Source organism: Vulpes lagopus, chromosome 3 (genome assembly GCF_018345385.1).
Source record: "Vulpes lagopus strain Blue_001 chromosome 3, ASM1834538v1, whole genome shotgun sequence".
Classification (NCBI taxonomy): domain Eukaryota; kingdom Metazoa; phylum Chordata; class Mammalia; order Carnivora; family Canidae; genus Vulpes; species Vulpes lagopus.
Genome location: NC_054826.1, coordinates 18,720,933 through 18,735,049, shown reverse-complemented (window position 1 = coordinate 18,735,049; position 14,117 = coordinate 18,720,933). Strand labels below are relative to the sequence as shown.

At 41.1% G+C, this 14,117-nt stretch overlaps 1 protein-coding gene across 6 annotated transcripts in view; it reads left to right on the top strand.

The window, feature by feature from the left end:
* DAB2 (DAB adaptor protein 2) overlaps positions 1 to 13,895 on the top strand; it is a 60,163-nt gene extending 46,268 nt beyond the window's left edge. For all 6 annotated transcript variants that reach the window (XM_041749869.1, XM_041749865.1, XM_041749870.1 and 3 more), the window contains 6 exons: positions 2,544 to 3,197; positions 4,181 to 4,343; positions 8,383 to 9,015; positions 9,551 to 9,660; positions 10,464 to 10,531; positions 12,127 to 13,895. In XM_041749869.1, coding sequence (XP_041605803.1) covers positions 2,544 to 3,197; positions 4,181 to 4,343; positions 8,383 to 9,015; positions 9,551 to 9,660; positions 10,464 to 10,526 — 1,623 coding nt within the window. In that variant the 3' untranslated portion in view covers positions 10,527 to 10,531; positions 12,127 to 13,895. The remainder of the gene's footprint in view (positions 1 to 2,543; positions 3,198 to 4,180; positions 4,344 to 8,382; positions 9,016 to 9,550; positions 9,661 to 10,463; positions 10,532 to 12,126) is intronic.
* The last annotated feature ends 222 nt before the right edge of the window (positions 13,896 to 14,117 follow it).

Here is a 14,117-nt window from a genome sequence, read left to right as displayed (position 1 = left end):
AATGACCATTTGAAAGCACAGTTATTATGAGAAGAACATAAGGTATGACCCTCCTCGCCCCTGCCCCCCACCCCGAAGGCTGTTAAGTCTGATACAGGGATGGGATCAGAGCACAAAGCACAGTATCATGTGTACATAAGATGCCATGGGTGAGCACAGGTGATGCTGAAGTAGAAAGGTGAATGGGAAAAGGCTTTGTAAGGAATTTGAACTTGACTTGGGTCTTTGAAGTGTGTAGGAAAGTAGAGAGTAGTTCGGCTAAAGATCAACTATTTTAAGTGATTTTGAAAGGCTGGCTAATGAGGCTTATTTTAGGATAGGGGATAGCAGGAAGCCACTGGAAGCTTTGAGCAGGAAAGTCCAGGATTGAGCGCTGGAGTAGTTGGGAGAGATCAGCTACCTGGAGAAAGCTAGGTTGTGGAGCTCAGTATGTAAGACCTCACCTTCATGCAGATACCTCTCTGGTTGCCTACTTCCTCCTCTTACTGGAGCTTCTTAAGAGCAGGGGTCACATTTCATGTTCATGTTATCAGTGCTTGTCTCTCAGGTGCTCAGGTGATGGCCAAGTGGATGGAATGTTGACAATCCAACAAAGATTTAATGAAGTTCTAACCTAGGGGGTGGATGAGGAGTCCTACATTGTTCCATTGTAGTCTGTGAACTAGACTCTTAATCCTGGATTAACAACAAACCCAACCTGAGGAGAGCCTTATACATTTTACTTATAGGGTGACTATTCAGAAGTCTAACATTGTGGCTCCTGTTTGGTGTCCTAAGAACTTCTTCTGAAGTATTTGAAAAGGAGAACTCTACCAGCTGTGAACACCCAACTGTTCTAACCCAGAGGTGGCTCATCATAAATGAATAAATATTAAAATCACAAGCTTTTGTAATACATTTTGTCCTATCTTTTGATTGTTAAAGATCCCTACATTAAGAGATCTTCCAATCCATTTCTTTGATTCAAAAAAAAATTTTTTTTTTAAATTACAAGCTCTTTCTTCTGACAAATTCTTCTGGTTATAAAGAGAAAAACTGGCTTTTAAAAATTGCTTTTATACTTAACAGTAAAGGAAGCTAAAGATAGAATACCAATTAGGCCTGATTTAGGACCTAAACTTTCAAATACTTTGTTCTTGTAAAGCCAAGGAGACCTATTCTGGCTCCTTTCTACTCACTAGTTTGAAAATTTCATATTCCCTTGAGGTTGTTTTTGTCCCAATGCTCAAAAAATATTTAGTAAGCCTCTCGGAGTAATGCTAGACCTTAACTTCCATCTCAGCTAGGCATTTTTAATTTGTGTATATTCTTCTGTGGCTAGCATAGGTGAGTAGTTAATGGATTAAATTCAGTCAGAAGGAAGGTGTGTCAGTTTGACAGCCCTGCCCCAGCGTAGGCCCAAATTATTTATGTCACTGATCTGAATAAAGACATGTCATATTTTTCAAATTTTCTGTTTTTATGTTGAGAGGGATATCTTATCTAACAATTGAGAATGGAAGTAATTAAGATCGAGAGGGAATAGACTTTGTAGAGTTAAGTATTTGGTATGTTTTTTAAATTGACTCTAAACCCACCACTCCACCTTATATATGAATTAAAGATTACATTGTACATAAATATTAAATCTAAATTGAAGATTAGCTGAATTTATCCACCCAACGGATGAGATTACTGTCACAACACAGGCAACTGTAAGGTGCATTATGAAAACATGCACAAATACAAGAGGTTAATGTGATATGTTAGAATTTATCAGTGTTTTGAGTATCGCTTTCTTCTTTCTCGAAGGACACAGACAAAAGGTTGTGTCCCAAAGAGACTAGGATGATGGGAATGAGAGATCCAACTTGACTAGCACCTTGAAAAATATCATTAACTATTTAAAGGGGCATACCTGACCGGCTGTGTGATGTGATGGGAAAAATCTGTTTTTGTCCCTTGGTGGAAAGAGAAATTATAGGGAAATATGTTTGACCTTAAACTTTGTTACAACCAGAACTATAAAATATTAGCCAATGAATTCAGTCATTTAAAAAGATGCTGTTACATCGATTCTGAGGCTACAGTGTGCATCAGGTGGGAGGCTGGGTTAGGCTTCTGAGGTCTTTTCTTACTTTTAAGCTCAGTATGCTTAGATAATTGCTTAGAGTGACATGCCATTGATCCCCTTTAAGACTTGCAAAAGCAGCAATGGGAACAGCGACGATTGTGAATGCCGCCAGTCGGCCAGGGTGAGCAGACACATGACAAAAGCAAACAGTACAGTTTCACTTAATGAAGGGCCAACAAAGTTGAGACCTAAATAAAAGGGCAATGGGCCGGGGAGGGTCAGGGGTCACCTATTCAGCTGCTAGTAAAGAAATATACTCAGGGAGGTGATGGGAGGAGGTAACGGTCAACCGGTCAACCGGTCTGTCAGGACCAAACATTAATGGGAATTTTGATAATCCTGATCATCTTATGTAGCTTTCTCATTTGAAGTCACAACATGGACTAACCCTTTCTTTTTCTTTTTTTTTTTTTCTTCCCAAATGTGATAGGAAAGCAAAGATATCCTGTTAGTGGATCTAAACTCTGAAATCGACACCAATCAGAATTCTTTAAGAGAAAATCCATTCTTAACAAATGGCATTACCTCCTGCTCTCTTCCTCGACCAAAGCCTCAGGCATCTTTCTTGCCTGAAAATGCCTTTTCTGCCAATCTCAACTTCTTTCCCACCCCTAATCCTGATCCTTTCCGTGACGATCCTTTTGCACAGCCAGACCAATCGACACCCTCTTCGTTTGATTCTCTCAAATCTTCAGATCAGAAGAAAGAGAATTTGAGTAGCTTGTCTACTCCACTGAGTAACGGGCCCCTGAATGGGGATGTTGATTACTTTGGTCAGCAGTTTGACCAAATCTCTCACCGGACTGGCAAACAGGAAGCTCAGGCAGGCCCATGGCCCTTTGCAAGTACGCAAACACAGCCAACAGTGAGAACTCAAAATGGGGTATCTGAAAGAGAACAGAACGGCTTCCATATCAAATCCTCCCCGAACCCTTTTGTGGGAAGCCCTCCCAAAGGACTGTCCGTACTGAATGGCGTAAAGCAGGACTTGGAAAGCTCTGTCCAGTCCTCACCACATGACTCCATAGCAATTATCCCACCACCACAAAGTTCCAAACCGGGAAGAGGCAGAAGGACTGCTAAGGTGAATTGTCTTCTCCACATATCCATTGGCAGAATGCATGTTCGGTACCAAAGGGTGGTGTGATGCAAGCTCTTTTTCCTGCTGCTATTGTAGTTTCCTGTGTGGCTGTGACATAGAAGGTGGGATAAGGCACATCTTCCTCCAGGAATACCTTCCTCTGACTGCCACCCTTCCTAAGCTTCTCACTCAGCAGTGTTTTCACACCCTGCTTTCCGTTTGCATGTCTTGTCACTTATTATTAACTAAACACAAGTTTTTCCATTTTTAATGCTGCTATGCTTCTGTAACTCTGGTAAGTTCGATCGTCATATTCTGGAAGGGGAGGGCAGGGGTTCTTTGTGATGCCTCGTGGACCTTCCCCACACTAACGCACGCCCCACACACCCCTCATATTGCGTTAAGGGCCAAGGCGGTGGAGGGAAATTCTTGAGTTTGCCTCCTCTATTCACCGTTGACTGAATAATCCATTGCTTTAAAAGACATTTATATATTTACTATTACCAGTTCATTCAAAAGCAATTTAAAATGTGGTTTCTGGGAATATATTTTTTAAAAACTCATGCAGGCTGGCCTAATAATTAGACAATAGTATTATCTGTAGGCAGACTCATTTAAAACCAGTAGAAGAGTAAAAAATATGTAGGTTACCTATTTATTTAAAGTTGTCCTTACTTTCCCAGCTTCAAGCTTTTATCTGACAAGGAGACCAGATGGATACAAATGCGTAAATGAGTAAAATAGATTTCACCTTGAGAGTCCTCTTTACATCAGTTACCAAGAACCAGTATCTGTGCATTGCAGGGATCTGTCTTTCTGGGGGTGGAGGAAAGGAGAGGGGAGCTTTGGCTTTTTGTAGTAGTTTACCAGTAAGAGGAAAAGGTTTTTCTTTTTGTGGTTCCTAAATTTGAGGTACAGGATAGGAGACAGAATGAAACTTTCACTATTACTGAGTAACTCTTGGGTCTCCCTCTCTGCCCTGTCAGTCTCCAGCAAAAGACTTGCTTGCATCAGACATCTTTACCCCTCCCGTCTCAGAACCTCCAGGCCAGACATCACCTACAGGACAATCTGCAACCCTACAGACCAACCCTCTGGATCTCTTCAAAACAAGTGCTTCCACCCCAGTGGGGCCCCTTGGGGGTCTAGGTAGGTGCTTAGAGATTGAGTTAGATTTGCCTCTGTTGCTTTCACTCATAAGATTACAAAGCACAGGAGGAAGGTACTTCATATCCATATGGGTTCCAGGGACATCAAGACCTGAGCATCCCAAGGAGGCTTTCTTCCACTTTGACTTTCGTAGACCTCACCCTCATTTGGTTACTTTTGACTCACAACTGAAATTTGGCTCCTGTAGTTGGCATGTGGGAAGAAAACCGTTTTTGATATTGCGCTTACCTGAGCCAACTGGCAATGGCTTACAGAAGACAACTGTAAGGGATTCTGAAGCTCAGACCAGCTTCCTTGGAGAACTGAGGCAGAGCTGAGAGCCTCATCTATCATCTGTATTGGAAAAAACTGGTGACATGCACGTCTGCTGTGTAACTTGCCATTACTAGATCGAAGATCTATCCTCTATTAAACTGATATGCTTCTTGGACAGGATATCCTGTCCTATCCCAGAAAGGGATATAAGTTAAGTCCCAAGCAAGCGTAAGTCATATGATCAAAGTCTTGGGCTCTCAGCCCAGCTCTGTTGCTAGGCATACAAGGGGTTTGAGAAAGGCGTATATCCCGATCAGTCTCTGAATACTTAAGCCTTAGCTGCTCCTTGCCAATATTTTGGCTGAGTGTTTTATTAGAGTTAAAAGACAAATGCTAGAAACCTGAAGTCAAAAAGAACAGGGAGATACGGGAAGAGATGGGATTCGACCAGATGCCTAGGATGTGCCGGTGCTCATTCATCAGTGCGTTTAGCTCACATGAGCCACTGAGCCACTCTGTAGCAGGACACTGGGGAAGGCCACTTGGCTGAGGACTGGCCCCGCTGGTGTTTGCCCACAGCCTCCAGTCCTTTTCTGCCTCCGTGGTACAATCTTCAGAAATCCCGACAATAGTCCTTGCTGTCCTGCTGAGGATTCTCTTTGTTGTTTTGCTTCTTGGCACTTCTACAAGCTCCAGACACGCTCTGTCTTGGGCGGGGGGGTGGGGGGGGAGCTATGGATGAAGAGGGACTCTCTCCCTCACTTTGTAAAATTTGACCAGAGCTCTTGGTTTTCTCTGTCTCCTGCGGAGTCAATCATCAGGACCCTATTTTTTTGTTTCCCTTGCTGCTTTCCGGCAAAGGAAAATAGTTTCACTTTGTCATATTAAATCGGTTTAATCTAATCTGGAGCATGGCGGCAGGAGGAGGTTGTTACCCAACTGTTGAGTGGCCAAAATCAATGCGGGCGTGGGAATCCAACTTGTTCTAGGTCTCTGCTTGCATTTATACCATCAAGAGCGTCCCGAAACGCTTCACGTCTCTTGTGAGGCTTCCCCATTTTCCTGCCCCTGCTAGTGGAGCTGGTTGGTACTTTTCCTTGCAGAAGGCTTGAGAGTTTGTATGCACTGCCTGCGACTAGATCACATCACAGAGCTTGACAGTCTAATATCAATGCCCCGAAGAATTTTTACAGCCAATATTTAACAAGTCAGCTCAAAAATACAGCTGGACCCTATAACTGTTAATTTATTCAGACGAAGTGAAGCTTTTTGGCTAGGTGCCCCTGTTGAGGCCTTGGAGTATACAACTGCAGAATACTGATGATTCTTCCAAGTTTGGACATGGGACTCAAACTGAGCTCTACAGTATAGCCCCTGTCCACTAGCAGGGATTCTCCGCCAAACCATGGAAGGTTGTAGGTCTCGCTTCCGTTAGACCCAGCTGGGGGGACTGTCTCTTCTGGAGAACTGGGGGTGGGGAGACAGCATTGTAGAAAGCTGAGGCCTCAGCTTTGATAGCTACCCTGTGTTTTAATCTAGCATCGGGAGGTAATAAAATTAACATCTCATACCCACCCTTTCCCTTTCCTTACCTCTTGCCTCCACTTTCTCCAGCAGGGCCTTAAATATCTTGGAAACACAATGCATGGAATCCATCAGATGGGAATGAAGGCTGGCATAAGCATATGCTGAGAAAGCCTTGAATTCCCAGCAGATATCACATTTTTCTCTTTAACCACCACCACTCCCACCAGTACCATCTATGACTAAAGCCATACATCTTCCTAAGGGAAAGCAAGTCACCCAGCGTGAAAAATGATAAAATTCTACCTAATCTGTACATCTAGTTTGGTGTAAATTATTGAGTGACTTTGGCTTCGGTTAACAAAATTTAAATAATTTTGTTGTAACCTCCTAGCAATAGCTTCACTCAAACCCAGGCCGCTTTTAGAACCCACTGTTGTAGAATGTGAGAGGACTTCTCCCTTGATTAGTTGTGAAAACAATGTGCATACCCTTTAGTATAAATGAAGTCTAATTTCTGTACCTATGAAATTACTATTTGAATTAATTTCCGTTAAAAAAATAGTCCTATATATTGATGCCAAGGAGGCAGAACAGGAGACCAGGGCACTGGATTTGCAGCTGGTATCCCTGAGTTTTAGTTGTCACAGACTGTGAGCTTCCCAACTTTAATAATTCATTTCTGGTACCCAGCTCCCTAACCTCAAAAATAATCATGTTAATTTAGTAAGATGACCTTTTCTGAAGCCTACCACTGTTTGTGAGCACACCATGCATCATGGCCAGATGGCTAGCATTCATGCTCACACAGTGGAGTCAAATAACATCAATTTCCAATACTAAGAAAATTTAAGATAGAGTATCTTGCTACATCAGCCCCGGAACATCACTTTCAAAATATTTCTCACTCTGGAAACAAAAACATTCCTAACCCAAGTTAGAAGTTTGGAGGCCTTTTCCTAGTTCAGTTAGAAAACTTTCATAACTAAAGAATGCTCTTACTCTAAAGCTCAAAGCAAGCAGATTTTGAGAGCAGGGCATCATTCATGAATAGGTATGAGGCTGAATTTAGGGGTTTTTTTTGTTTGTGGTGGCAGTTTAACTGGGTCATTAATATACTTGGGAAAAGACAGAAGAGAAAACGTCCTACATATTAGAACAAGATGTAAGGAATGAGCTTCTCAAAAAGAGGTGGGAAACGTTGGAGAAACCCGCATTTTTTAGTGATTTCTTCAATCCTTAATCGACATGGCAAAGATGCAGGAGATGGAGCCAATCCTGCAAAAAGATTAGATGCTTGGACACAGGCAATTAGTTACCTCAGAAGGTTTTGGGTTTTTTTTTGGGGGGGGGGGGCTTTGGGGAGGGTTTTGGGTTTTAGGGTTTTTGGTTGGTTTTTGTTGTTGTTGTTTTTGTTTTGTTTTGTTTTGTTTTGTTTTTGCTTTGTGTTCTCTTCTCTCCCTCCCTTCCTCTCTTAAGTATCGTGTTCTGACTTCTGGCAAGGTTTAGTGAGTGACACATGGCAGGAAGCACTTTTATTCGAAACAGCTCTCCCAGGATAACCAGCCTTTCCTCCATTTATATGTATAAAAGTCTGAAACTATCTTGGCATCAACCAAATTTTATCATCCTTTTATATAGCTGTGTCAACCTTGGCAGCATTTAAAAGCAAGGAAACTGAAATGGTTTCTTCAGGATGCAAGCATGTTGAGGCCTAATATACATGCGTGATAGCTGGTTTCCATAAGACTCCAGACAGGAGCCAGCTGCCAAATGAAAAGATCAAATCAATGACTCAGAGTACCCAATGGATTATCTTCATTAACTACTTCGCAATCAGCATGGCTTGTTTATTAAATATATTCCCTCAACAAACACGCTCATGCTATTGACAGGCTCTGTCCTAGCTGTTTGAAATGTAGCGGTTTGATAAGCCCTTGTTTTTCCATGACTAGGTCCTTATGGAGTGTAGTACCCTTCTAATGAGAAAAGTTTAAAAATCTCTGGTAGGAAAAAAAAAGGGCTTCAAAGTGCAACCAACGTGTGAATACCAGCTATTCTGTATTAGCTAGTTTATCTTTAGGATGATTTAGTCTCTCGAGACCTTTTCTTCCATGTCAGCCTTGAGGCTTCAGGATGGTGTTTGCTATGTGGATGCCTGATAAATGCCCCTCAGAGAGTCATACTTTCTGAAACTCAAGCTTGTGTCCTGATAAATGCTTTCCCCTGCTTCCTTCAGGTGGTATCCCGGTTGGCCCCCCTCAGGCAGGCCCCTGGAACCCAACGTCTTTAGTCTTCAATCAGTCCACCTCAGTGGTCTCAGGAGCCATGATGAGTGGTCAGCCTTCAGGATTCGGCCAGCCAGTTGTTTTTACCACAAGTCCAGCTGTTCCAGGTTGGAACCAGCCTTCATCCTTTGCAGCCTCAACTTCCCCTCCAGCCCCTGTTGTTTGGGGCCCATCAGCATCTGTGGCACCCAATACTTGGTCCTCAACAAGCCCTTTGGGGAACCCTTTCCAGAGCAATATTTTTCCAGCTTCTGCTGTGTCTACCCAGTCCCCTTCTATGCTCTCCTCTCTTCTGGTCGCTCCTCCTCAACCACCTCCCCGAACTGGCCCTCCGAAGGACATCTCCAGTGATGCCTTCACTGCCTTGGACCCACTTGGGGATAAAGAAGTCAAAGAAGTGAAAGAAATGTTTAAGGACTTCCAACTGCGACAGCCACCTGCTGTGCCTGCAAGGAAGGGAGAACAGACTTCCTCTGGGACTTCAAGTGCCTTCTCCAGTTATTTCAACAGCAAAGTTGGCATTCCTCAGGAGAATGCAGACCATGATGACTTTGATGCTAATCAGCTGTTGAAAAAGATCAATGGTGAGCTACTCACTTCTCTGTCTATTGTACCAACGAGTATTTCCACTCTTGTATGGGCCCACAGAGTCCTTAGAAGAACCCTCTCCCACCCGCCAATAGCCTTACTCTTGCTTTCTTTGGTAATCAGTGGTTATGGAGACAACTTGACCATTTCCCTTATGGAGCGAGCTGTTTCTAAGGGCTGGCCCAATGCTGCCCTCTTGTGACAATTCCTAAAAGGGCTGCCAAGAGCTATTGAAATTCAGTGGGTTGTGGCGCCTGGAAGGTTGTGCAACAGAGCCTCAGCCACACTCCCCGGCCTTAGTGAGGGAATTCTGAATCTCTTTCACTTCAGGTCCATGTGCACAGCCTCCTCTTCTGATGAATTCGCCTGCAACAATCACTGGGAGTCCTAGTATTTGGTGGTGATTTTTGTTCCATGATGTAAATTCCAAAAGTATGGAACTGAATTTCTGAGATAAGCTTGACTGGGGGACTTTTGCCTATATTTGGGAAAAATTTGTCTACTGACTTCTTGGTGTTTCTTGCCTTCTAGAACCACCAAAGCCAGCTCCCAGACAAGGTTCCCTGCCAGTTACCAAATCTGCTGACAACACATTTGAGAACCCTTTCTCTAAAGATTCCTTTAGTTCCTCACAAGCCTCTGTAAGTATCAACTACTAGAAGCTGTTGTTCCAGAGTACATGCCACATAGAGCTACTGTGTCGTGAATTAATCTTGTTTGTATAATAAGTTTTTGGTACTAAAGGATGTTTAAGTTTATCATTGAGAACCATCACAGTGAAAACATCAACTCAAACTGAGGAGAGACTTTTTATGCAGGGGCTATCATCTTGAGCTTGAGAAACTAGTTTCATAGAGAAAATATCATTCGTATCTCACTTTGCCTGGCTCACTAAAGCATTTTGGGAGAAAACTGAGCCAAAATAATACTATATTTAAAAATCTTTCAAGGAGAGGCACCTGGATGGCCCAGTGGTTGAGTGTCTGCCTTTGGCTCAGGTCATGATCCCCGGGTTCTAGGATCAAGTCCCGCATCAGGTTCCCCACAGGGAGCCTGCTTCTTCCTCTGCCTATGTTTCTGCCTCTCTCTCTCTCTCTGTGTCTCTCATGAATAAATATATAAAATCTTTTTTAAAAAGTCTTTCAAAGATTTAGGTTCCCAATTTCCCACCCACGATCTTTTAGCTCATAAAAACAGGTACCTTTCATTTGGGGAAGGCAAACATCATTCATGTGAACCCTGACTTTGATGTAAATAATAAATATGCATCACAAATTGTAAGCAGGAAAACAGAAATCATATAATATCATAGACCCATACAATATCTGATTTGTCTGTGACTTAAGTGATTTTTAAAGGAATTTGAGAAGTCTTAATTATAGGGTTTTTTTTTTTCCTTCTTAACTGTATTTAAACTTATTGACTGGATGGTTTTATCTTCTAGATGGCTTCTCAACCCACATCTTCTGATGTATATAGGGATCCTTTTGGAAATCCTTTTGCCTGACTTCTGTAAGTAGAAGATCCTACTAAGCTTAGGTTTGATAAGGCAGCATGGCCCAGGGGGTGAGGGTGAAATTTTAATTTTAGAATTGATACCAAGTTAAATCTCTGTAACTTAGAAGTAATAGACGGGAATCTATGCTTAACTAATTCAGTAATGACTAAGCTGAGCATTTAAGAATAGAATTATACATGCTACGAAAATAGTAATATCCCCATGGGATATGGATTTCTATCATATCCTATGTTTTTGACATTTCAAAATAACACTTCTCTATGACAAGAAGACTCATATAACACATAATAGCTTTCTAATTGTTTGAGGGTTTTTTTTTTTACCTTCATATTGAAGTGACTGCAAAGCTTCCTAGTAGTTATTTGATTTCTAAAGAAGGTTTGAAATCTGAAGACTTCTTGAAGAACAAGTCAGCTAAACATATGCTGCCTCCCAAATCAACTTATTTCTCTTTGAGTGATCTCAAAGGTAGTCTAAACTAGTCTGAGGATATTGAATCCGAAAGTGGTGACAGTTGCCCATAGCTTCTTCAAAAGCAGCATATGACCAGATGAGTCTGCAGGTGGCTCTCACTAGTATACTTTATCCTAGGTGAGTTATTAGGTGTAACTGTTACCTGAGACTGAGACCATGGGAGAGCTTGGCATGACCTTTTCTTTATCAGCAGTGAGTGGAAGCAGCTTCATTTGATCTTAGAAAATTGAAGTCAGTTGAGGAAAGAAGACTTGTCCACATTTTAGAGGAGGAAGGGTCATAGCTGGTAGGGGAGAACAATAAAAAAGATGAAAGGAACCAAACCCTGTTTTTTTTTTTCAGTCTTGCCCCATCCAGGTGGGACTCCTAAACTCTGTCTTGACCCATCTAGAATTTAATTATTTTAAGTAGATAAACATCTTAAATCTGACATGAACAATATATTGACTTTATATGCAATTTGGATTGTTGCCCCTCACTTGACTTCTAGAATTACAATATTTCTTAAAGGGCTTTTCTGTAAAGTCTGCTTCAGAGAACAGGCTGAGATTATTGAAAAGACAAGTTCTTGGGCCCTGCTCTAGCCCTAAGAATTCCCCTCAGATGCTGAGGAAGAGCTCCATGTTTCAGGACGCCTGCAGTTTCTAATGCTGAGAGAGCAGTAAAATATACTGAAGGGCTAGAAATCTTAACAGAGACTCATTTTCACCTCATCTCCAAGGGAGGTAAATATGGACAGATGGAAAGGAATAAACTGCATCCAGAGTCGAGGAGGACTCTTTGCACTAAACTGAATTGATGACAGGTCTCCTTGGAGGCCCTTTCTTTCTTAGATCATGAAGGAAATATTATTTTGGTGAACTTGCTAAACTTACAGTTTGGGATTGGGGGTCGGGGAGCATTATCATGGGAGAAAATAGCTAACATTATTGAACATGGGTGTTAATCACTTTATTACAGGTTCTGTATTTATTTATTATCTTACTAAAGCCTCTCACATGAGCCCTAGGAGATACTATTATTGAGGTTTTAAAATGATGACTTGATATTTAATCCATCGATATTTAACCCAAAAGTTCTAACCACGGTTTGTTTCTTCTTTGCACTTCTCTAGGAACTTGATATGCTGACTACCCAGAGGAACAAAAAGGTTGGCCTTAGTGGTCAAGGACAAAGCTAATAGCCGGACACGTCCTGACCTCTGCTCTTGTTCCAGCTTTGACATATTATCTGTTGCCTTATTTCTTGTTGCCTCTTCCACTTGTAAAATGCCTTTCACTTTTCTGTTTAGATTAAAGCTAAACTGAATCTATGGCTTTAAATAAATTAAGAACCTAAATTCTCTAGCTTAAATGTAAATGAAGTAGTTTCCCCACTTGAACCATTGCCTATTGTGTTCCTAGAACCTTCTAGAACACTCTACCGTGTACCCTCTGGTTAGGAGACGCAGCCACCACAACTCCTCAGATGACACTGTTTTGAATAAATTTTAAAATCCTTACTGTTCAAAGTTGTCTGGGGTTCCGTTTTACAGCATAAAACCTAAAAGTTAAAAGCAGGCACGTTTTTTAATCTTGCTTCATATCCACATTTATAGAGAATTTTTAAAGTAAAATGGAAGCAAGTCCAACTTCTCTTAGACACTTGGGAATTTGACACACTTACAAACCTTTTTAAAAATATAACTTCTCTTCTTGAATATTATTTTCTCTGAAGGGCAAAAATGTTTGTTTGTTTTTTTCTAATCTCTTGCTAGATCGTGCAGATGAGGGAAAAGCATTACTTGTCTCTCCTCTCTTCTTCCCTCTGATTCTTTTTTCAGTCAGTTCTGTTCCCAGGTTCATATAACATAACCTCCCTTTCACAAGCAACAGAGTTTTATGGGGCAAAAAAAAAACAAAAACAAAAACTAATGATTCATGGATCTGAAATGTCTCTGCCTTCTCAGTAATTGCTAAACCCTATAACTAAGATTGCAAATGGACACAACCTTTATCCTCTCCATGGAATAGGAGGCCATCCTCTTGAGCTGAAGTTCCAGAAGAGCAGTTCATGTTGAAGAAAATGAAAGAAAAATTGACCTCATCAATGAAGGACTATATTCTGAAGAGCAACACATCAGAAAGTTCCATGTGATTGTGCCAAACATATTAGGTGCTTATTTGGTCATGCTAGACCTTTATCAATAACTGGAAAACTTGCTTGAAGCCACAATCTCACAGTTAATAGGAGGATAAATGGGTGGGTGGGTGAGAGGAGAGAAGCTGTAGAACGAGCATGTGGTGTTATCATTGAAAATCTAATGTCTGCAGTATTTTTATCCTTATAACCTTGGAAACTCTCCCAGTTCATTTCCAGTCATATTGTTAGCAGTTCTGAAGGATTTGTTCTTGCCAAAATGAGTTTCATTTTGTTATGTTTATGTTGGGTTTTTAAATGTTGTCTCTTGACCTCTAATACTCAGGTTCTGTGGGTGATAATCAACCATACAATGTTACCTTTCAGTAGAAGAAGAGAATGACTGCTCAGGATCTCAATAAGATGGTGACCTCCTGAACCTTTATTGATTAGCCCCAAGTAGTCCAAGCTAAAGTCCTGTGGTTTTATGTTTAATGGTAATAGCTGATCATGTATGGCATACTTTCCCATCTGGCTTCCTACTCAGTCATTATAAATACAGACTTAAAATAGTGTTTTATGTGTCCAAATACCTGAATATGCTCACCTGGAGGCAATTATTTCAAGGTAGTTAAATTTTTGGAAGTAGACAAATTTTGAAAATGATGATCAGCCACACAACTGTTTTGTACATACTTATTGTGCACTTTTCTGTATGCAAATAAAGCTATTAATTTACTCATTTCAATAAACTGGAATGGCGAATTTCATGTGTTAGCATCAATTTATTCTTACAGTCGATCCCAACTTTGAGTTGATGTGTTAGAGTCAAGGTATAAGATCTGTCGGTCTAAGGTGAACAAATATTAGTACATTCTGGATTGTCACAAAGATGAAGACAAGATGGAAATCTGTGAAATAGGACTATGAGTAAACTATTGTCTGTTATCTTTTTTTTTTAATTGTCTGTTATCTTTTAATGCCTTA